Genomic DNA, 23,815 nt, shown 5'->3' with positions numbered 1-23,815 from the left:
AGTGGGACAGGAAAGAGACTAAAATTTCAAGACAATGTGTATCCTTGGAATACAGAACACACAGTTGATTAGAATATCCTCTACATCTGAAAAATGAGAGTTTAAATTGAAGGGAAGGAAATTCCCAAAATGTGGTACAGATGATGGAATTTTTAAAAAGAAGAACTGGAGGAGGAAGAGGAAGAGGAAAAGGAAGAAAACAAACATAAACACCCTCCTATTATTTGGCACAATCAGTGAGACCTAAGGAATCAACCAAGAAGTAAATATGGGTGGGCCAGTCAGTAGTCCCAGACTAATTCAAGTCCCCTTGTGGTAGAAGTCCATGTTTCTTTAGCTTTATTGTTGATGAACTGCTTCTACCACCCGGCTTCCAACACCCACCTAGAGGGGATTCAGTGTAGGATTCTCCTTGATGCTTTCTTCTCCATACTCCATGGAGTATGGTAACTATTTCTCTTTTCCTCCTAATGACAGTTTGAGCCTGGGGAATTACAGTGATACCCACTTTTCTATAGAATAATAACTTTATAGTTATTAGAATATATATAATATAGAATAGAATAGAATATAGAATAATATTCTATAGAATAATAAAAAAGAGTGAGACAGGGCTGAGAAGGGTCTCTTCTCTGCAGCTGATGGAAGCCTCCTGGGGTGACCTGGCTTCTGTATCCTGCCAGTGTATTGCTAAACATCCTTTCTCAGGATTACCTCGTCTGGCAGAGGCAATACTTACCCCTGTTGGGACTACTCTTGTTTTCTTCTTATCGAGGTATAATAAAGTGTTGGGACTACTCTTGGCTTTTAGATTATTCCCCCCCCCCGCCCCAATTTAGTGTGAGCCTGGGAAATGAAGACCATTTTCTTGTCCCTGCTGTGGATCTGAGAGCCCTCGGAATAGGTGAGGGACACACCCATCTTTCCAGGCTTCTACTCACCCTGCCCACGATTCTCTCCAAAGTTGTTGTAGTCAGGGAAGGAACGGTACTGGCAAGAATGATCTGCCAATGTGTATTCATATTATTTCCCTGATATTCCTTCAAGAGGCACAGATATGGCAGGTAAGGAGCTACCGAAAACCACACTAGAATCTTCTGTGTCTTTCCTTGGTTAACATTTTTCAAAACATACAGTTTTTGTCATAACCACTTCCTTTCATTGGTGCTGGTGAATATATTAAGGGTTTAAATAATTGTTGTTAATTAATTAGGTATTGAGAACCTTCACCAACATCTTTTCCTGAAACTAGGCCTAGGTCTTATATTAAAATTTTCCATTCCTAGTTTCTAGCATATGGTAAACAAACCATATACAACAAATGAACATAGACATGAACAAGCAAGCAGAAGGGTTTAAAAGAGACTCAAAAACTCATAGTCTAATTACAAATAGAAATTAAATGAAAAAACACAATCAAGTAATACCTTTAAATGGGACTCTTTCGTCTTACTCTACACAGATTGTGAGATAGAAATATTCATTTTTCAATCCCTTTAGCAAATATCTTAAAAATTAACAATGCCCATCCTGCCCCACAGGTGCTCACATGCTAGCAGAGGAGAGAGACCTATTAACAGAAATGTGGGGATGCACATTCCATGGCGAATGCTGAAACAGGTAAGAATGGTAGTGAAGGAAACAGTGCTGCTGGGTAGAGGCAAGTCTTAGTTGTAGAGCTGGAGTGTGATCTGGTTGGAAAGGTAACTAGAAGTCTCTCATACAAAGAACGGGGCATGCCAGTCAGGAGCTGAGCTACATTTTAAGAAGAGGAAATGAGATGCAGGAAGTCTCAGAGTCAACAAAAGGCCTAAGGTATCCCTATAGGGGGGTAACTTCAGTACTAGGTACAGAAATATCAGGAGATGAGGCAGCAAAGGGTGATTTTGGACCACACTGGGTCCTCGGTTAAATTCCAAACCTATTTATCAAGTAGCTCAAGTGTGCCTATTCTCCATCCTGTGAATACTGAGGTAAATAAATTGGATGCCCATGCTCACAGAGCTTATTGCCCAGAAGGGAAAACAAACACACACATTAATAAATTCCACATGAGGCAACATTTGCTGGGAAGGCATAGGGGTGAAGTGCTCTGGAAGCAGGGTATGTTTCATCATGGGTGGCTGATTTTTCTGGATTACCTGCTAAGCAGAGCACGAGCCATAGACTAGAGTGTTACGCAGGGGTTAGACCGTGAGAAATCACACACACCATGGTCTGAATCTTTACCAAAGAGGCAAAAGAACTATCACAGAGATACTCTCTGTGCTTTGAAAGAAAATCTTTACCTTAATGAAGAAGGGAATCAAGAAATATGTCTGGTCTCATGTCACAACTTGTTTTGCTGCAGGTTTCATCTTAATTTCATCTTAATTCTGTCTCTTGACTTTTATCACATCTTATGACTAAGTCACACATTTCAAGGTTCACATCCACACAACAGTTTGGATGTACTGTCCCCAGGAAACAGGAGAGTAGAAGAGAGGGTCTTCCTAGGATATCTTTTATCCTAGCTTATATCTTATATCTTAGCTCAAAAACTCCAGTCACAAATTCTTCAGCCAATTCCAGAGCAGACACAAGAGGCTGAGAGGGGAATTGAGGGAAAACAGTCAAAGACCCTATGCTAAGTCTCAATGTCAAGTCCCCACATTGTGAAGAAATGGTCATCGTTCATCGTCTGTGCATGAAACATAGAAATGAGAGAGTTCTAGAGAACTAGCTCAAACATAAGACTAACATAAATAGTCTCATCTTCAATCTGAGCCATTAGGAAATCCTAGGCATATCAGATTTTGTCTCCAAAAGACATTAGTTATAAAGTTGCCTTTGGTATTATTTATTTTCTTTCATTCTTCTTTTTTTTAATCATTAAGTATGACAGAATTGCTATCATTATATTTGGAGGAACGTTTTTGCTCACAATTCAGTACAGACGTCTCAGACTCTGAGAATTCAGAATGTCCAAGCTATATGCCCTCATGTGGGGGGAGACTCAACCTAAAATGGCCATCCCCCTCCCTGACATACTCCAGCCTTCCCCACTCTCTTCTACTTTCAGAGGGAGGGTCAACTAGATGAACTCTAGATTCAGTAATTATCAGAGGTGACAATTTCTGATTATGAGATTTTTCCTTATGGTTCAACCTAAGTAATGGAATACAGCCTCGAGCTGTTGCCTTTCTAACTAAAAGGATGTAGTCTGAAAAAGTATCTGACATCAACAGAGTGAGAATATCAACGACAGATTTAAAATGGCCTTATCTTCCACCACAGAGAAATTAGATCACATAAGTTATCAAATAAATAATATATTTTACCTCCAACCTTTGAGAGTCAACCCTCCTATGAACAGATACTGGCATGACTCCTGTGACAAAGTAGAAAAGAAAATGTACTTTCCTGGTGGATTTCATTCTAAGAGAATTTTCATCCCGCCCAAAATCAATTGTTTATGCATTCTTTTTTAATTATCTTTTCTAACTGTGGTGAAATATATATAACATAAAATTTACCGTCTTAACTATTAAGCACACAGTTCAATGGCATTAAGTACATTTATATTTTTGTGCGACCAACAACTATCTCCAAAACTCTTTTCATCTTGCAAAAATGAAACTCTGCACCATTAATCACTCCCCCTTCTCCCTACCCCCGAGCCCCTGGCAATCACTATTCTACTTGCTGTCTCCATGATTTTGACTATACTAAGTACCTCCAATAAGTGGAATCATAACAGTATTTATCCTTTTGTGACTGGCTTCTTTCACTGAGCATAGTGTCTTCAAAGTTTATGCAGTATTTTTTACTGCTCTCTTTTGCATAATGCAAAAAAATAAGCAGACTTTTTGCCTGTGCTTTGAACTCAGACGTCAACCGCATTCATTCTACGTGGTGAAAACACTGAGCTGGAAGCCATATAGCAACACTGAATAAAATTATATCACCCATTTGAAGTATCCATGCTCTGAGATTCCGGCTGATTTTCAGCCTATAGGTGTGACATGTTGTATTCAGTTTAGAAATTAAATTGGAATATGGAATTGAGTTTATTTTCAAACTGAAAATTCTTCCAGGAGATGAAAACGAAAGAGGAGGGAAAAAATTCTGGTGTGAAGCCAAGTGCCCACCACTCTGGGGAGCTGTCACAGGGTATGGCCACTGACCTTGACTAAGTGAACCATGGAGTCCTCGAAGAACACCAAATCCATGCCGGTGCCGCGGATGCTCTCGTTATACAGCTGCAGGAACATATTCAAGCGCTCCTTTAGGTGATCGAAAGATTCAATTGGCTCATAAATTTTGGGCATTTCAGCATCAGCCTCCTCGGGTGTTTCACCTGGGATTAGTGAAAAAGAACTTGTTTTCTTCATATCACTGGGCTGTACTAGTTTCTTCAACCTAAATTAATACACTCGTAGCTGGACAATTTCACACTCAATAATACCGATTTTCATCCAAATGCCACATTATATATTTTTAGAAAAGAAAAGAAAAGAAAGCAGGGGCGCCTGGGTGGCTCCATTGGTTGAGTGTTTGACTCTTGATTTTGGCTCAGGTCATGATCTCAGGGTCCTAGGATGGAGCCCCCATGGGCTCCACGCTCAGTGGGGAGGCTGCTTGAGATTCTCTCTCTCCCTCTGCCTCTCCCCCCACTCGCGGGCACTCCCCTCTCTCTCACTCTCTCTAAGTAAATAAATAAATCTTTAAAAGAAAAAAAAAAGTAAGCAAACAATAGTAAAAGCATTGGAATTCTTGTGATCCTACCCAGTCTTAGTTCTTTCCTGTCTAGAAAGGGCCTATTTCAAATACTGCCATATATATTGAATTTAATCCAAATCCATAGTTGAGTATTGGCATTTCAAGGAACCTTCCAGGGGTATTCACTTAATGGTCAAAATGAAGGTCGAAAAAGTAGGGATTTAATGTCAGAATCAGCTAGAGAGGTCAAGACTTAAAAGTTTTTTTAATAAGAAAAAAAGGAAAAGGTCACTGCATTTGCTCAGGAAATTCCTATGAATGAGGAATTTCAGGTTAGTAGTGAAGACAGAAGTGAATTTTGGGGAATGGAGGTAGAGGGTAGAATAATGATTTCCTAAATAAATGAATTATGTCACTGAGAAAAGATGTACTAAAATCAATATACTTTTTAAAAAAATTAGAAACACATAACATACCAATGTAACACTTTTCCATCTTTGAATACAAAGCACAATGCCAAAAGAAAGCTAAATTGGGCATATATTAGTTCTCCATCAGTTAACATCAGTAACAGGAAAAAAAGTGACACGTGAGTTGAATATGCCAATAACAACTTAGAAATTCACTGGGTACTAGAAGAGTGAGTGGCTCTTCCAAATCTAACAGTACATAATTATTTTCAATTGACCCTGTCCTAATATAATAGCATAGTAACCTTTTTATGACAAAGCAAGAAAACTGATTTAACATAATCATGAAGATTGGCTTATTTGCAAAGCTCTCACTAAATGAATTTCAATAGTCACTTCAGTGTTTCATAAATGTTCAACTCAAGCTTTGAGAAACAAAATGCTTTGAAGTCAAAAAACGTTAGCTGTTTCCTTCAACGCAACCACCCCACAAAAATGCAGTTGTGCTTTGCTCCTCAAAAACCATCATCTAATAATTTAGCCTTCTGAATTAAAAGAGGTAAAATACATAAATTCTAATTATTTATCCTTCTGAATTAGAGAAAATGGGATACATAAATTCTAATTTTAAATGCTCTGACACTTACAGGATTTTTGTAGGTGACACATTTTATTTAAAATAAAATGTGTCAGCTTCTTTCTGTGGAAGGATCCCTCCAACCGCATAGCCAGCAGTAAACCTCCTTTTGTAACTGTCGCTCGGAAACTTTTGATAGATCAAATACAACCTTGTCAAATCTAGAAAGGCACTGCCTGGACATTTTCAACCATTTAGAAGATATAAAGAGCATGAATTTAAATATGCCTTTTTAAATATGGAAATTAATTTAAAATTTACCCTCCGTATTAAAAGAGGTAATTAAATGAAAGAAAATACTCTACTTAAGCTCAGTTATTTCTGAGGGAAAGAAGTAACTGGAGCACTATTTCTTTTCATAAGAAGAAAAGTTAATATACATCTCCATTTTTCATAGAACCATAACCACGAAAGCTTATATCCACAGCACCCATCTCTTTCCAGTTATAGTCAATGGTCTTCTCAGATATCTGAGGTTTATCTATTTTCAACAGTCAGGATGACCTGAATAATAATTATCATTATTTTTGCTACCTTTCATTTGGGCAGACTGCCAAGCCACTCTACAGGTAACATTTCATTTACTCCCCATGGTACTTATATTAATATTTCCATTTTCATAAATGAGGAGAATGAGGCTCAAGAAAGTTCAGAGACTCGCACAGTTACTATGTGGTAGATCCCTTCCTCGAACCTACTGCTGTGTGACAGCTCTAAGTCCTGGGCACTTCCTTCTACCCTGTCTTGCCTCCCAAATCTACCTTAATCTGCAAGACTAATATGCATAAAAATAGTTCATCTCTGAACTCCATGAGTGTCCACTCGGTCTGTATTTACTGAGCAGCTACAATGTCTCCGGCTTGTTTCGGTGAAGCTTACTAGACAGAAATCCAACATCCCTCAACTGAACATTCTGTCTTCAGGTACCCCTTTGGGGAATTTCAAATTCCGCTCAATAGTTTACCTGTAGCTTCAGGTGCGTCCCTCAAGAAGTCCACAAAATAAGTATCAGTTCCACAATCCACCAAGAGTTTTTTCTCTTCACCAAACTCCTCCTCCACCAAACCTACTAAAGTCTTATCAAACCAGGTCACATCACTGGACACTGTGAAACGATCAGCTATAACACGTTTACACTCATGCTTCCACAGCCGTAACAGTTCCTGTCGAAAGCATAATTAAAATGTGTTATCCGTTTCTATTTGCCACAGTTGGGAATCAAGTTGACAGAATTACAGAGCACCATCCTTCCTGATCCAAGATGCTACATTTTAAAAACTTGAGGTTAAAACATACTTAACTTCATTTCAAATCGGTCTCATTCAAGTATATCAAATAGAGAAAGTCTATTCATTTTCAGTCTTTAAATTAAAATGAAAATATCCCTAGACAAATTACTATAACCACTCTGATTAACCAACAAGGTAATATTTTATGTAAAAGTCCTAAGTCTGTGATAAATAGTCTATTTGGATAAGATACCTACATTCATGTGGCCAGAGCATAATATAAAATGTAGTATATAAACAGTTCTCATGTATACAATGGAGATATTACAAAGGTATATTTACTTAACACAATGCGAAGGAAATTTGTGGCAAAAATCTGGATTATCTGAACAAAGCAATCTACCTAGTCTACATAATCCAAGGTGCAAAGTTAACTGGAAGTTGAGGGAATTAACTGCTCTGTACACCTGTTTGTACAGCAAGCTCATTTGATTTGAAAGACTGATGGAAATTTCTTAACTTGCTAGAATTTTGCTGGTTAGGAGGTTTTTAAGCCATTCGATTACTAATGATAAAATGCTATTTGGTTACCAAAATATAAAAGGAACTTAGTAATATATATTCAATGATTGCTGGAACTATTTATGGAGACTATTTAAAGTAAGCATCAAAAAATGGCTACTCAAAAAAATAATATTGGGGACATGCATTCTGCATTACCATTAATTTGTCAATAAATCTGAGGGGGAAAAAATCAAGATAAAATGTTCCCTGCTGCTAAAATGACTCTCTGTTCTCTGTAACAAGGACAGTGAGTTTTCCCCAAAATGTCTTGGAGTCAGCCAGCGTCATTACCTACTTTGTGAGTTATCTGGGGCAAAGTTGGGGTTTTCTAGAGTCACTACTTGATATGTCTAGTGACAGTTTGGTGGATATATCTCAGCTGTCCCTGTGTGTTTATGTGGACAAGGCCCTAAAACCCACTTGTTTAACTACCTCCTCAGTTCCATAAAACTACAGGAGAAGCCAAGGTTACCCAAGCCTGAGCACACCGGGCCATACTTCGGGGGAAAAAAACATACTGGATTTTTCCATAAGGTTTCTAGTTTGAAGGGAATTCTTTTAATGCTAGGAACTTTTATATTCAAGTGTGTGTAAAAATGCTCATTTTTCAGCCAAATGAACTTTCTACTTTTCTGCCTCTTCTCAATTATACCAATAAACGAAATTCTTTTAGCACATCTAGTTACTTAGAAAGGAAAGATTGAGGATATTAACAACAAAATGGTCTCTTCAACTTTGAATGTTTATAAAGATAATTACTTTTTTAAAGTTAAAATGTCAAGTTTAAAATATGAAGACTACTACATAACAAAATCAAGAGTGATTCTTTCCATTATTTAGTATAAGGAAAATATCTTATAATGGGAAAATAAGATCCATTGTTTCCTTTATTCCATGCATTAGAAAATAATTGTGTATACTATTTCCTTAAACATAAATTTAATTGGAATTTTTAAAAAGAAATTTTCTGACATACTTCTCCCTTATTTATATTAGTTGAAAAGTAGCAAAAAAAAAAAAAATCCATGCTGAAACTTTCCAAAATATTTCATCATTCCACTAAAAACTACATTACGAGTAATATTTAGGCCATAGGATAAATAACAATGTCATCTGTTTCCCTCCTATGTATTACTTACATCCGGTTCCCTGATAACCTCTGAGGTGGTATTCAGCATGCCCTGCCAGATCCTGGAAAGATCTCGAAGGTTAAATATGTAATGGAATTTTGCAGGTGTAGGGAGCATTTTAATCTTGGTCATCTGCCACAGTTGGCGTGTCAGGGGTACCAATTTCATCACTGAATCTCTCACGTCTTCTGAGAAACCCCTCTGAGCACAGTAGTAGCCTCTCCCAATAACACCTGAAAGAGGAAAAAAAAGTCATCACATTTTCAGTGATGGTTCAAGTCAGTGAAATTAAAATGAAAACCATTGTAATGTAGAGTTAGCACAAATATTATACACATTTTAATAGATGGCCACATACCAAAGAAATTTATATTAATGTTCTCTTGTTTTTTTAAATCTAAAAAATAGATATAGGTTCAAGTCAGTTAGCATTTAAATACTGAAAGGTTGATTAAGAAATACTCCTGAAAGCTCTAGCTGAAAAATTCAATATTACCAAGTGAGTGATGTTAAATACATACAGTTGCCTTATAAAGACATAAGAAAAAGGGAGGTTTCATGAACCCTTAAGATTTCTCCATTCTGTTGTTGCCTTCCATGCATTATAAAATATTTTAATTTACTTTATATGTAAAACTTTCTAGGCAAAAAGAATAATTAAAATTGATAACAGTCATTTTTTTTCTGGATCATTGTACTTTTCCCAGGTTCAGATCATTCACATATCATTTGGCTTCCAAACTTCTGTCCACTGCCACAATCGAAGGCAGATACTGCCATACTCCACTAGCCCAGGGTGCTGAGATGACATTTTAGTCTGCCAGAAATTAATTAGGGTAATCCTAACAAGTTTTCTCTCAGTAGCACCTTCAGAAGTGGTAAATTGGTACCTAATACAATGTGTACATAACTTTACACTCTTTTTCCGCAAAGAGTAACTACAAAATCAACTATAAACTCTTTTCATTACTCAAACCATCATAGTTATCTACCGGGCTAGTGTTTCTTCAATGATATTGTTTCTGAAATACTACCTATTTAATCAATCAATAACTTATTTCAATCTTATAAATTACTCTGAAGATCAGACACTGGCTAATCTCTGCTATAGGCAAAATTATTTCTTTGGCCAAAATCATCATGGGGCTTGGTTAAAGTACCAGTTACATAAACTTTTGGCATGGTATTCTATCAGTTCTGACCTCGTATAGGTATATCTATGAGGAAACAATCTCATCATCTCCTTGTTCATTTAATGTTTAACCTCCTTGCCTAAGAAGCTAGCAACAGTTACTTCAAGAAAAACAAAGGTAGAAAAGATCTGCCTAGGCACCCAATTCAGGATATAATAAATCCTTATGGAAACAAAATCCCGATATAAACGCAGCTGGAGAGTGATGAGGGTAAAAGACTCAGGAGCCACCCAATGCCCCTTCTGTGTTGACCTCTGAGTGGGTATTTTCTCAATGGAATGCAAGCAGATGTTCTTCCCCCCCCATGCCCCACTGTCACCATTTTACCAAAGATCTTGTCCATGGAAGCATCAGAAGGCAACGTGCAGTTAAATATAGAGAACTGCCTCTTGAGTCTTTGCGGTATATCATTGCGTCCACCCCCAGGATGGATCATGGCTGCCAAAAACTGGATATCCACAATGCTGGTAAACTCCCCAGGCTTCTCTAGGTTATAAAATCCATTCTGTTCCATCAGCTGTCGTACTATCTCATTAGTAACCTATGAAAGACAACTTTCATAATTAAAATGTCACTCCTTTACATCCCAGAAACTAACTCGAGCGTTTCCAAATAATGGACTTTATTGGAACTGAGGAACTGCATAATGAAAAAAGTGGGAAAATACTTACTCCTCAAAGAGTAAATCAATGTTGAATTGAAATGAAGCATGTGATAGGATCAATATACCTGATCTCCCCACTCATTGATTATTGGCATATTCACATCATCAATAAAAACAGTCATCTTCTTTCCTGCAGGAGGACCATATGTTGTACCTATACGCTTATCCACATAGCTCTCTATTGTCCTCTGTGAAACGAGAAAGCAAACAGAAAGATTTGTGAAAATATCCTCTAAGACACGGAAAATTATTTTTAAAATCTAGGAACATTGGAATTGATGGGAATTACTCACAAACAACCCCAAAACTCTTTTTAGTTCTGGAAGCCAGAGCATGAAGTACCTAAATTATCTTGCCATAATGCTAACCTTTGAAAAGGTTACTCAGTTCATGCATTTCGAATGACCGGTTGATTTCCAAGCCGCATGGTACTCACACGCAAATGATCATATGGTGATCAATAGTCTGGGCGCCCCCCCCATCTTCCTCTTTCCCCTTGAAAATCTGCTTCAATTTAGGAGTAAATGGAATTCTAATTACTGTACATTTTGAGTGGGATAGGACTCCTTGGTCCATTTCTACAGATTTTTATCTTATTGTTCCTACATTGATGATACTCTATCCCCCAGCCCCATTATTCAAAGAATAATTTAGCCCTTCTACAAGTTTTCCTGTACTGCCCAAGAAGTTTCTTAGGTCTGTACTCAGAGCCACACAGCCTGCCACAACTGGAAGACTGCTCGCTTTCCATTGAGAAGGCTGCCAATGGGCTTCTGTAGCCAAACACAATCCAGATCCAGTGCTTTAGGGCTGATGCAATCACAGTGAATCACCTCTCAGCCCCTGAGACAAAATTGCAAACTACGCCCACATGTGTCTTTCTCATCTCTCCATTCTGAGTTTAGGTGGTAAAGAAGACTGCACTGTGCTCTATTAAAAAACGGAAACAAAAACTCCCCTAGCAATATGAAAAAGAACTTTACAACTGATTAAACTAATGTAACATTATAGGTCAACTATTCCTCAATTTAAAGAAAAACTGATGGAAGGAGCATTGGAAGAGGTAAGAGGAAGATGCGGGGGGTGGGGGGGGGCCCAGACTATTGATCACCATATGATCATTTGCATGTGAGTACCATGTGGCTTGGAAATCAACCGGTCATTCAAAATGCATGAACTGAGTAACCAGAGCGAGCACCACAAAGAAAACAGAAAAGTCTTCATGGTTTTCACACTCTAGAAACTCAGTCTTAAAGGCCTCACTCCATTCCTACCACTGCAGTAATCCACTGATTCATGATTTTAAGTCATGTTAAAGATGATGTATAAATGTAGGAGAAAGCGGCGGTTTATTGCAATAAAATGCATTCTTCTCCTATCCAAAAAAAAAAGCTTAGTTATTTCATGATAAAGAGCAAATCAGTTAAGAATGACTTTAGTAATCCAAGATACAACCACAAAATAAGGCCACATATAAGCAAAAATCTATATATTTGTCCTTAGAAATCTTTGCAGTTGGTAATTTCAAGTTACAATTTTCCATCACCATTTTAATGAATAATGGCAAGAGATATGAAATTTTTTCACCATTTCCAAATATAAAGATACATAAATATATCACAACTCAATTACAAAATAAATCTCTCAGCACAACAGTTCAATGGCAAAAAGAATTTCCTATTCCCCTGATATAAAAGCAAGCTGTTTAAAGTAATGTAGTAGGCTAAATTTAGCTCTGCTTTTCAATGAATTTAAATGCATAAGGCAATTAATAATCTCCTGACACCTCCCTATGGCAAGCTAGAGCCTTCCATACATTCCCTTGTCTATTAATGAGAACTCACAGCCCATGAAGATTTTATGTCTTGGGGGCCATCTAAGAGCTAAAAGGCCATAGGTGGGATAATATGAAGTAATAGCCCCATACCCGCACTTGCTTCCCCTTCATTGTGACCTATTCTTTTTTTTTTTTTTTTTGAAATAAGAGGGAAATTACTAGTAAGCTATATATGTCATAAAAGAGCTAAGCTGACAAAAACAAAAACAAGGGAGGGAGTAAAATGAAATAGCTTGTGACCCTGGAGATGAGACCTTTCTGTTTTTAGAATTGCTACCCATTAAGTCATTATATAATGCATAATTTGAAGTCTGGGGACACCTTCTAAAGGCCTGAAATATAATAACTACAGGTTCTAGTCCATCATTTATCTATTGGGAATTGTTTGGGAAAACCATATATGTGACTGGTCTCTCCAGCTGGACTTCCCCACATGGATGATCCATAGCATCACAAAATCAACATATCCAAACATAAATGCTTCTTACCCCAAAGTCTGCACTCCCTGCTGGCTGCTCATTTCAAAGAATGGCACCAATGACCCAATTGCCCCATCCGAACACTTACCCATCTAACATCAATATATCCTTTCTCTCATAATTTCAATATTGTTATTGAATGTATCTCCTCCCTGAAGAGTGACATGCCTGAGGACTGTTATTTGTCCTGGGACTTAATAGGAATTAATGCCACGACCGCTTAAACTGCCCCCCCCCTTCAATGCTGCCTCCTCCAGTAAGTCCTGGAAACTTCTTAAAAATCACATACACTATCTATTTTGTGTGATTTGTAATTTTATCCAGAATTTTGTCTCCCCCGCAGAAAAAAATCAGTCTGAAGAACTACTGATAATCTTTGTAGTGTTCTGCCACCCACACTCTCTCTGATCTCCTTCATCTAGGGGAGACCACCATCCACTGTTTTAGGTGAGATAACCACAGTCCAGTTAACAAAACTAGGTGTATTTTTTTCTCTGAGTATTGTCTGTCTCTCCCACCAGAATGTAAAAAGGGAAGGTATCTTGTTTATCTTGCTCATCACTGCATCCTCAGTGCCTAGAAAGGTATCTGGCACACTGCACTTATTTATAAATAATTCATACAGGGACGCCTGGGTGGCTCAGTCGGGTAAGCATCCAACTACTGGTTTCGGTTCAGGTCATGATCTCAGGGTCATGACATCAGGCCCCGAGTCCGTCTCCATGCTCAGTGTGGAGTCTGCTTGAGGATTCTCTTCCTCTGCACTCGCCCCTGCTCTTGCACTCTCTCTTTCTCTCTCCCTCTCTGAAATAAATAAATCTTTAAAAACGTATATTTGATACATAGTAAAGGAGGAAAAGAAACCTGGGGGTCATCTGTAACTCTCTTCTCTCTCTTCTGTCCCTCTCTTCCAACCACACGTATCCAGCCAACAACAGTTGTGCTTCCTGATCACAACCTGAACCCATCCTCATGCTGCTTCCATGCTGCCTTTTGTTACCTGGTCCAGCCCAACCTCCCTCTCCTCCTGGGTCTCTCTGAGGACACTCGTATCTCTTCCATCTTTTCCTCCCCTCTGCAGCCAGAGTGAACCTTCTGAAGGACAGTGGAACCCCACACAACTCCACCAGTTCCCCAGGAATGACTTATAAAGAACTCCATAGTGTCCCCACTTACACATCCAGTCTCACCCCTAAACACTCCTCAGTCTCTTTGTTCTGGTCCCTCGTAGTCGTCATTCATTCATATTCAGTTAGCAATAAAACACACACCATAAAGTGATGCTCAGCTCACAGACTCATGTGCATTATGAGAATCCTTATTTACATATTCCTAGAGTAGCCATTTCTGAGCCAAAAAAATCTCTGAGGATTAGCGCCAGCCAAACACAATTTGTCAAATATTGATTCAGATGAATGATCATCCATAAATGTTGCTTCTCTCAACTCACCTATTGATTAATAAAATTGAGATCTCTAGCAAGGACCTGAACTAAGGGCGGTTTATGCTGTTCTCTAAGAATAAACAAAAACTTTACTCTGAAATCAGAAAACGGTAGTCCACATGACATCATCTTAAACAATGTATGGAACCTAGAAAAGATTCTGATTTTCTTGTCTGCCTATCTCACACTCACATGGCATATCAAGGTTAACCCAAGCTGTGACAGTGGCATTTTAAGAAATAAAAACTAGGAGGTTAGAAATCCAGACAGACTCGGGAATGGAGGTAAGGAAAGCTGCCCTTGTCCATTCTAAGCTGGGAGCCCTAAAACTAGAGATAACAAGTTTTCTGAGTTAATTTCTTGGTAGAAATTCAGCCTCTATAATTCCTAAAAAAATATAATATTAATATAATATAAATATGGAATTTCTTCAAGTAATGTCAACTCTTTCATTACATTGATTTCTGTCATCCCCTAAAGGAACTACTCCCTTCCTCCTCTGGGCTCTACAATACTTAGATTACACCATAACTAGCATTTATCACATCTGTTATACTTGATTGTGTATACATCTGTTTCCCCAACCACACAGAGGGAGGAACACTGCATTGGAAGGGATATTGACAGGGCCATGTGCAGTTGAGGAGGTTGTGCACTGCCCAGTTTTTGGGTTTACCATTCACACCACTGTCTCTGTGAATAAGACATATCACAGATCTGTATAACCTGCACGGTCACAAGTGGGAGTGTATATAAAGATATTTAAATCACAAATACATATATATGTATGTGTGTATCTATACAAGAGAGTATTATCCATAAATGATATATGTGAAAGCACTTGATGAGCTTAATGCATTATAAAAATGAAAGATATTTTATTATTACTATACCTATCTCTATAGATCAGCATTTAAATCATTTTCATACATATTACACCTAATTAAATTGAAATATTCTGAGATCAAATGTAAAAAGTAAACTAGAAAGGTATTATAAGAAAATATAGGATATTTGTATAACTTCTCTTTGGTTTTCTAAATGTTGATTTTTTTATAGTATCCTGTTTTTATTTCATGTTTACAGTACCTTAGAACTCAGAATAATAAAAGTTTCCTTCTGCTCTTTAAAATAATTAATTAATTAAATAATAAAATATGCTTAATTTTAGGCTTCTATGTATCAGCTATTTAGCTAAAAGATAAAAATGGAAGCTTATGTTCTTTATTAAGACACCTACTGCCTAAGTAAGATCTTCCCCTGTATTATAAGTTACTAAAACCAAATAAAAACAGTCTTACATTAGTAAAGTTTAAAATGCTCAACAGCATGTTTAAAAGTAAAACAACATGAAAATACAATAACACATAAGTAGAAGCTAAAAATAAAACAACTGCACTAAGTGATAAATCAGTCATTTGAATATTAATGTGGATAAAGAAAAGTCATTGGAAGGAGGCATATGGGTGAACAGCAAAACATATGGGGACTTGGTTTTTCACCAGGTTCTGGTACCAACTAACTGTGTGAACACAAATAAGGACTTGATCTCCCTCCACCTGACTGCATTAATAGTAACAGTAAAACCTGACATTTTTAGAGAGCTTTACCATGGAAAAATATGTTCATGTATAATCGCCTATGATTCTTCTCTGGAAACTAGTCTTCAAACTATGCTCTGAGGAGTCAGAAGAATTCTATGCAATCATAGGGGCCCCTGAAGGAAGCAAGGATAAAGCTGGGAAGGATTTCAGGAGCCCAGCCCAATTCCACCAAAGCAAATCTATGGTTACCTGTTTTATAGCTTAGTCTGCATAAGATTTCATTTGGAAAAGTGGCTCTGAGTCTAAGAAAAAAATGTGGAATTTCTTTTAAAGCTCTATGATTCTCATTTTTTTTAAAAACAAAACCTATTGCTATGCAACCATTTGTAAGATGGTTATATTCAAAACACTTTAAGATTATTTTTAGAAAAGATAAATCTTTTCAGAAATTCTGTAAAGAAACTTTCTTCTTATCTTTCTGTATTGTTTACATTTTTTAAGATATGTATAGATTACTTTCAAAAATGGGGAAGGGGGGAAACAAGATGAAACCAGAGAGGGAGACAAACCATAAGAGACTCTTAATCTCAGGAAACAAACAGAGGGTTGCTGGAGTGGTGGTGGGTGGGAGGGATGGGGTGGCTGGGTGATGGACACTGGGGAGGGTGTGTGCTATGGTGAGCGCTGTGAATAGTGTAAGACTGTCAAATCACAGACCTGTACCTCTGAAACAAATAACACATTATGTGTTAATAAAAATTTTTTAAAATAGGGGGGAAAACCCTTAAAATAATACTTGTTTTGGAAAAAAATTGAGATCTCTCTCTAAAAGACCAACTGAATTCCCTTAGCCAAAACAATAAGATGACCATACAATTTTTGCCCAAACAACACACTTTTGATAGTGACAGAGATGCCATTAATTATTAGTTCAAGACAATGGAAGTAAGCTAGACTATCCCCAGACAAAGAGGGACATAGGGTCAGTCATCCTGCTGATGAAAAATCTGAATGTGACCCCATGGGAAAAACAAAAGAACCCCAAGTGAAAACATCTGTCAAAAAACAGACGTGTGGCCTTGACTGGACTACATGCCATCCTGGTACCACAGACGGGATGCACAGTGTCTGTCTTCTCATCTACAATTTCAGTTTCGTGTGGATCCAGTTAAGTGGGAGATCGTGAGACAAATGCTCATCTCCAACAGAACTCACTTCAGCATAAACGGCTGAAAATTACAGTGCGAAAGTTAATTCCAGCAGTTTGGCTAATTCAAAGCTTTCTAAAATTAATGAGTCTAGCTTAATAGAAAGCTTGGATACTCAGCAGTCCAAATAGGCACTAAACAGAGTACATGATCCTATGATGCTTCTGAACGGAAAAAGAAACAGTAAAGTGTCAATGTCACCTTCACACCAGCATAGGAAGGAACTGGGCTAAGGTACTTGTGAGTCAGATAATGGGATCCTAAAGAATACAGATTTTTGTGTTTTGAAAGCCTGCTTTACTGTTGTCCTAATTATTATATTTCAATGTGGTATGACTTCTAGAAATTTATTATATAGTTTATGAATTTTTATGTCAACAAACAAGTTGCTTTCTAGCTAAAATATGCCTTTTTCCAGGAAATTAATAAATGTCTCTTGTTAAAGAAACATAGCCTACAGATCCTTACCACCTTAAAGGAGTACTTTAGGTTACCAAGAGTTACTAATATAAACACCAAGAGTTACTAATAAAAATACAGTGACAAGGTCTTCTTACATACTAAATAATTTGGCTGGCCTTTGTCCCTGGTTCCTAGGAGGGAGCCTTTAAACACCTGGAATTTCCTGAGTAATAGGGTTTTCTTTGTTAGTCTCTCAGACTACTCTTGCCAGAAAGACCAACCATGTGATTTGAGGGTTGGGGATTTGAACCACATGGTATCAGCTGGCCTTTTAGGAAGGGAGGGGGCTTGGGACTGAGTTCAAGCACATGGCCAATGATTCAATCAATCATACCTATGTAATAAAACCCAACTGAAGCTCTGGAGATTATAGTTCAGGTGAGCCCCCTGGTTGGGGATATACCCTGGAGGATAATGCATTCTGAGGACATGGAATGTTTACAGTCGGGACTCTCCCAACCATTGACTTTACTGCATCTCTTCTTTTGGCTGATCCTGAGTCATATCTTTTATAATAAAACCATGATCATTAGCATAGTACTTTCCTAAATTCTGAGAGTCGCTCTGGTGAATTATGGAAACTGAGAGAGAGTCATAGGAGCTGCTAAATTTCTAGCCAGTTCTTCAGAAGTGCTGGTGGCCTGGAAACCCAGGCATGGGGCTGATATCTGAAGTGAGGGAAGGCTTGTGGGGGCGCTGAGCCCTTCACCTGTGAAGTCTTTAGTAAGTCCAGGTCTTTACTGCCAGAATTGCGTTACAACCCTAAAGATGTAATCCAGTCTCAAGAAATGCGAATAGCTAGATAATTACCCAACATAATGGGGAAAAAAATTACACTTTGATTTGAGGTTTTAAAACCTGCATCCACCAATAAAGTTAAAATTATAACCTTTAAGAGGATGTTCTCCTAAAGTAAAACTAACAAAAGTTCTTTAAATGTGAGACAGTATCAAAGGAATGTGGCTAATGTTGATAAGAAAGGAATGTGTAAAATGTTAGCATCCTGACGGCTTAGGATAATTTAAGGTGCTATCCCCCAAACACAAAAATACCACAGCTGAGTCTCTGCAATCTGAGGTTGACCTTCCGTTCACACCTTCCTTCGCACCACCACACGGTCAGTGGCGTTCGTATGACAGAAGGCTAGCCAGTATTGAAAACTCCATCTCTAACAGAGGAGCACAATGTAGCTGACAGTCTTATTTAGAAACTCAGTCAATGGTCTTAGCTTATCGGCACTCTGCGGTCACCAATTACATTAAGCGATACGAAGTCACGGTGTAGCCCTGCTGTCAACTATCCTCATTGCTCTTTGATATTTTCATTCCAACAGCTAAAGAACAACAAAGTTCATCAAGAGCAAAGTTCTTTGGGTTGAGATTCTCCTAAAAATTTCCCTTTCATTTTCAATATATGAAATGTGTCCTTTTTATTAATGTGTTAATGTTCTAGCAGATATGAGAGGTGACTTGAAAGCAACTGAAGCCGGAGGGGGCACACGGGATTCCCTCCCCAGTGTCAACAGGGTCTTAGACAACTTGGGAACAAGAGCAAACAACCAGTCCACCGCTGCAAACCCAGGTCATTGTTGGCAGTTCCATTGACAAAAGCAGAGCAAACTTGTGGGATTTTTGTTGTTGTTGTTGTTGTTGTTACTCCCCAACGATATGATAGAGTAAAATCTTCAATGTGCTAACTCTAAGATTTATTCCTGCAATTGCTGATGGGAGTCACTGTGGCATGTTCAGTCAGGGAACAACAAGATAAATTGGCAATATCAGAACCGGAGACTGGAAGAGGAATGAAAGCAAGACTGGAAGAGAATTAGACTGGACCGGCTGGGGGTCTTTCTAGGCTAATACCCTGGTGTGGATCCTGAAAATGTGAATTATGCAGAGGTGGACAGGGAGAACGAAGAGAGAGAAGGAGATGTGAAAACAATTTCTTTTTTTTTTTTTTTTTAAAGATTTTCTTTATTTATTCATGAGAGACAGAGGGAGAGAGAGAGAGAGAAGCAGGCTCCCAAGGAGCAGGAAGCCCGATGCGGGACTCGATCCCAGGACCCTGGGATCATGACCTGAGCCGAAGGCAGATGCTTAACCATCTGAGCCACCCAGGCGCCCTGAAAACAATTTCTTTAGTGACACGAAGAGCCCTCGATTCAAGAGAGACCCATCGAAGATGACCCATGTGTCTAGTCTAAAACCTAGAAAAATACTAACCCCCACAGAAAAGCAGACGGTAGGGAAAGCAGGCAGGTTTGGAGGCAGGAATAAATGATACCCCTTTCAGTTTGGGATTTTACGTGTTCACAGGCTTTGCTAGACATTTTTAACACTACTGAGGCTTTTAACACCCAATATAAGCTTTTTATTGCTCCACCATTTAAGATTATACAATATGATCCAACTAGGGAGAGATTCTACTGCAGGTGAATAATGGAAGGCACACTCGTGGCTGGGAAAGTGCAGACGAAGCTCATGGGCACAGGCAGCACAGTGAAGAGAGGTGAGCCACCAAAGTTGATCACAAACTTGGTCTTAATGAACGATACCAAAGAGCCAGTACCTGAAACATCAGTGAGGTGGTTGCAGAAGAAAAATTCAAACTCTTGATCATGTGACTTTCAGAATCGTATTTCGACATAAATCCTTTGATAATGACTGTTTTAGCTGTTCCTTGCTCACCAATCAGCAGCACAGCCTAAGAGAGACGTTGAGAAAGAAATCCAAGGAATGCAATACCATGAGCATGAGCTAAATAGTGTGCCCCCCACCCCCAAGTCGAAAATTCACATGTTGAGGCCCTAACACCCAGTACTTGAGAATGTGACTGTATCTGGAGATAGGATCTTTAGAGAGATGATGATCAGGTGAAAATGAGGCCATTCAGGTGGGCCCTAGTTCAATCTTACTGGTATTCATGTAAGAGGACGAAATCTGGACACACGTACACAAAGGAACAGCAGGGATGGAGTCACAGGGGTAAAGAGTATGGGGGGCACAGTGAGAAGGCAGCCACCTGCAAGCCAAGGACAGAGGTCACAGAAGCAATCAAACCTGCCTACACCTTCGTCGTGGACACCAAGCCTCCAGAAATGGGGGGAAAGAAATGTCTGCTGTTTAAACCACTCAGCCTGTGGTGATTTGTTACGGTGGCCCCAGCAAACTCACACAGCCATCGGAAAGGAGGATTTCTCTTTGGACAAACAAGTCCAAATTCACTTTCTCTCAGCTACTGTGTGAGAAATAATTACTTGATCATGCACTGCAACTATTCAACTCTTAACACTGTTACCCGAGAATAATAAAAGAAGTATATTAATTTGGGTAATACTTTCATTTACTCGAAACAGCAACCCAAATCATACTAAGATAAATTCAAGATGCCTTGTGTTTTCAAGTGACATTTTAAAATATGCTATTGTCAATGAAAGTCCAAGAGCCACACCTTGCCCTGTTTGGCGATGGTTTTAATTAGAAAGTCAGTCCTCACGTTGTCAACATTTGGCACCAGGATGGAGCCATATTCTGGGGTGACGTCAGATGGATACACATATTCCTCAGTGCACGTGGTCCAGTGCCTCCATTCACCTGAGACGAACAGAGAACATGTACATCCTCACATGCCCGTGAATAACTGAAGTCCTAACTGGAACAGGCACATGTCCTGGACGTCTCATGAAGCCATCTCTCAAAAACTCCCCATAAAATGAAGATCATTAGAACCATAGATCTAAGTACTATTGAAGTATGTGTTAGCCGAGTCAAAATTTCCCAAGGAACAATTCCAAAGTGTTATTATTAGGAAATATGAAGAAGAATCCTGGAATTTTCTTTTTAAACATGTCAGTTTTCAATTACATCTGTATAAAAGTTAAGAATACAGTGATAGTAGTATGTACCTAAGACCACTTAAAATATCTAATCTCACAAGCTTTTCATTACACACTTCCTTAATTATAAATAAAAAATAAAAGATATAAATATTGTGTATATATATATGCTTTGTATGTCTGTACTTTATATATATATGTAGGCACATATAAATAAACTTGAGGCATATATAGATGGATACAGACGTATAGATAAACACATATTTGGTAAATATATACTTCGCACTTCGTAATTTTTATGTAAATTCCTGATTACATAAATGACTGAAACATCTGATTTGGAGATTTTTCTCTAATGTTTATTTTTAGATTGACTGATTTATTTTAGAAAGAGAGAGAGTGCACACGTGGGGGGGGTAGGGCAGAGGGAGATGGAGAGAGAGAATCCTCAAGCAGACTTCCCACTGAGCTGACATCAAGAGTCAGATGCTTAACCGACTGAGCCACCCAGGTGCCCCCCTCGTTTGTTTTTAATTCATTAAAAGTTCAGTAAATAATATACTTAACAAGGGGAAGATGTGCATTTGGAACACAAATGAAATAAAATTTCGAAAAAGAAACAATTAGGTTTCTCCACACATGAAAATTTCCATTTTAATTTTACAGCCAAGTGTTTTAATTACCATTTAGAAAAATAAAACTTATGTAAATATTAGCCAGTGGAAAAAAACTGTTCCCATGTGTTGTGTATGAGTCCATGGAAGCAAGGATCCTCACCAGTGGACGAGACGTAATAGTCAAACATGGTGTCCTCCGTCCCCTCTAGAGGCAGCAAATCCAAGGTCAGGGCTTCCTGAGAACGCAGCCAATGCTCCAGCCGGCGTCGGCCCTCCAGTTCGAGCAGGGCACCGATGCTCCACATCAGGGAGAAGACGTACAGTCTCCCCAAGTGCTGTGGTGTGACCTCCACACCTTGCTCCTGAGCACAAAAGAAACTGGTTGTTTTAATGCCTGCTTCTCGAACTGACATTTTACTTGGAGGTTTCAATGAAAATAACAAAGATGTAAAAGGGACAACAGTTTTCCCCAAGACAATAACAAGGGAAAGATGAATGAAACCGGGAACAAATACAGAATTGATCTCGAGGAATACCAAGCTGGTCTCCAAAATAAATCTGGATGCTTAGTAGATGACAGTGAATTTGCCACTAAATTATAAACCGAAGGCTTCTTTGGTGAAAACAGAAATGAGAAAAATGCAAAAGATGCATGTGCACATTTAAAACATCTCCCCCCAACCACAGGTCTAACAGAACCAATTTCAAATATTGTACTCTCTGCACAACATGGCTCTGTTAATAAGAGAGAAATTTCTAGAAATTTGAGCAATTTACCTTTGGAGGGATCAGCCCTTGAAGCATGTTAATGCTCTGCATGATTACAAAAGCCTCAAGCATCTCCATCTTGTATTCTAAGTTCTGGATACTGAAGCGATACAGGTCGGGAAAAGACGTGCCGTAGAGCTGACGAAGAATTTCAGCTTCTTGAGGCGAGCGTTTCTTAAGGAAACCCTGTTCATTTACAGATTAATGCATTAATAAGTTTACTAGCACACCAGGAGAATGGCCATTTTGGAACAAAAATTTTTTAAATATTAATTAATGATAATAGTGCATATAGGATGTGCCAGGCCATACTAACTGGGCTTTCATGCACTAACTCTTTTAATGCTCAAAATAACACTATGAGGTAGGAGTTATTATTATCTTCCTTTTACAGATGGGAAAACCAAGGCCCAAACAGTGGAAGTAATGTGCCCAGGATCCCACAGCTGGTGAGTGCCAAGGACGGAATTCAAACGCACATGTTCTATTACCACCCTATACATGTGCTCAGGTCTTGAAGCCAAGATGGAGAAAAAGTCTTAAGCTCTTAATTAAAATATACTAGAAGAAAATGAGGAGGCATATATAGAGAAATAATTTAGGAAAAGAAAAAGGAATAAAAGATGAATAAAGGGAATCCATACCCACATTGTTTTAAATGGGAAAAAAGATTTATCAAGTTAGTTGTTTCCTTTTATTTTTTCTAATTTAATTAATAACCAATGTAGAAAAATATCAAAGAATACTCCAGAAAATGGAGAATTTAGTCACTTGGGGAACCCACTATTAGAAAAGCGCATGTGATCTCTAACAAAATACCACTAACACACACTATTTCTCTAAAGCTGACGCAAGTTCCCTCGGCCTCAAGAGATCAGCTCATTCTTAGAGACTGAACAGAAGCAATAAAATATTGATTCCAAATTATTCATCAATTCATGAATTTACCAGGGTGCCACAGCAACAAAAACAGAACATAGCCCTTTTGAGTTGATGGAATCAAAAAGAATGTCATACACAGGGCCAAGTAATCAGCTTGGCTCCCAGGAGCTGACAGATACCAGTGAACACAAGTTCTCCACCCGTCTGCCTC

The 23,815-nt window shown here is 38.3% G+C and overlaps 1 protein-coding gene across 2 annotated transcripts in view; it reads right to left on the bottom strand.

Annotated features, from left to right (window-relative positions):
- Window positions 1–23,815, bottom strand: part of DNAH5 (dynein axonemal heavy chain 5) — a 214,577-nt gene that overhangs the window by 86,424 nt on the left and 104,338 nt on the right. For both annotated transcript variants that reach the window (XM_088023719.1, XM_088023720.1), the window contains exons 44-52: window positions 22,732–22,908; window positions 22,115–22,316; window positions 20,953–21,095; window positions 20,071–20,205; window positions 10,594–10,716; window positions 10,192–10,405; window positions 8,681–8,904; window positions 6,713–6,911; window positions 4,167–4,339 (exon numbers count right to left, since the gene is read on the bottom strand). In XM_088023719.1, coding sequence (XP_087879845.1) covers window positions 4,167–4,339; window positions 6,713–6,911; window positions 8,681–8,904; window positions 10,192–10,405; window positions 10,594–10,716; window positions 20,071–20,205; window positions 20,953–21,095; window positions 22,115–22,316; window positions 22,732–22,908 — 1,590 coding nt within the window. The remainder of the gene's footprint in view (window positions 1–4,166; window positions 4,340–6,712; window positions 6,912–8,680; window positions 8,905–10,191; window positions 10,406–10,593; window positions 10,717–20,070; window positions 20,206–20,952; window positions 21,096–22,114; window positions 22,317–22,731; window positions 22,909–23,815) is intronic.

Source organism: Eumetopias jubatus, unplaced genomic scaffold (genome assembly GCF_037043125.1).
Source record: "Eumetopias jubatus isolate StellerSeaLion01/CBP00866 unplaced genomic scaffold, mEumJub1_p1.0 scaffold_5, whole genome shotgun sequence".
NCBI classification, from domain to species: domain Eukaryota; kingdom Metazoa; phylum Chordata; class Mammalia; order Carnivora; family Otariidae; genus Eumetopias; species Eumetopias jubatus.
Note: the sequence above shows the minus strand (reverse complement) of the source record. Positions and strands in the feature narration are given on the sequence as shown.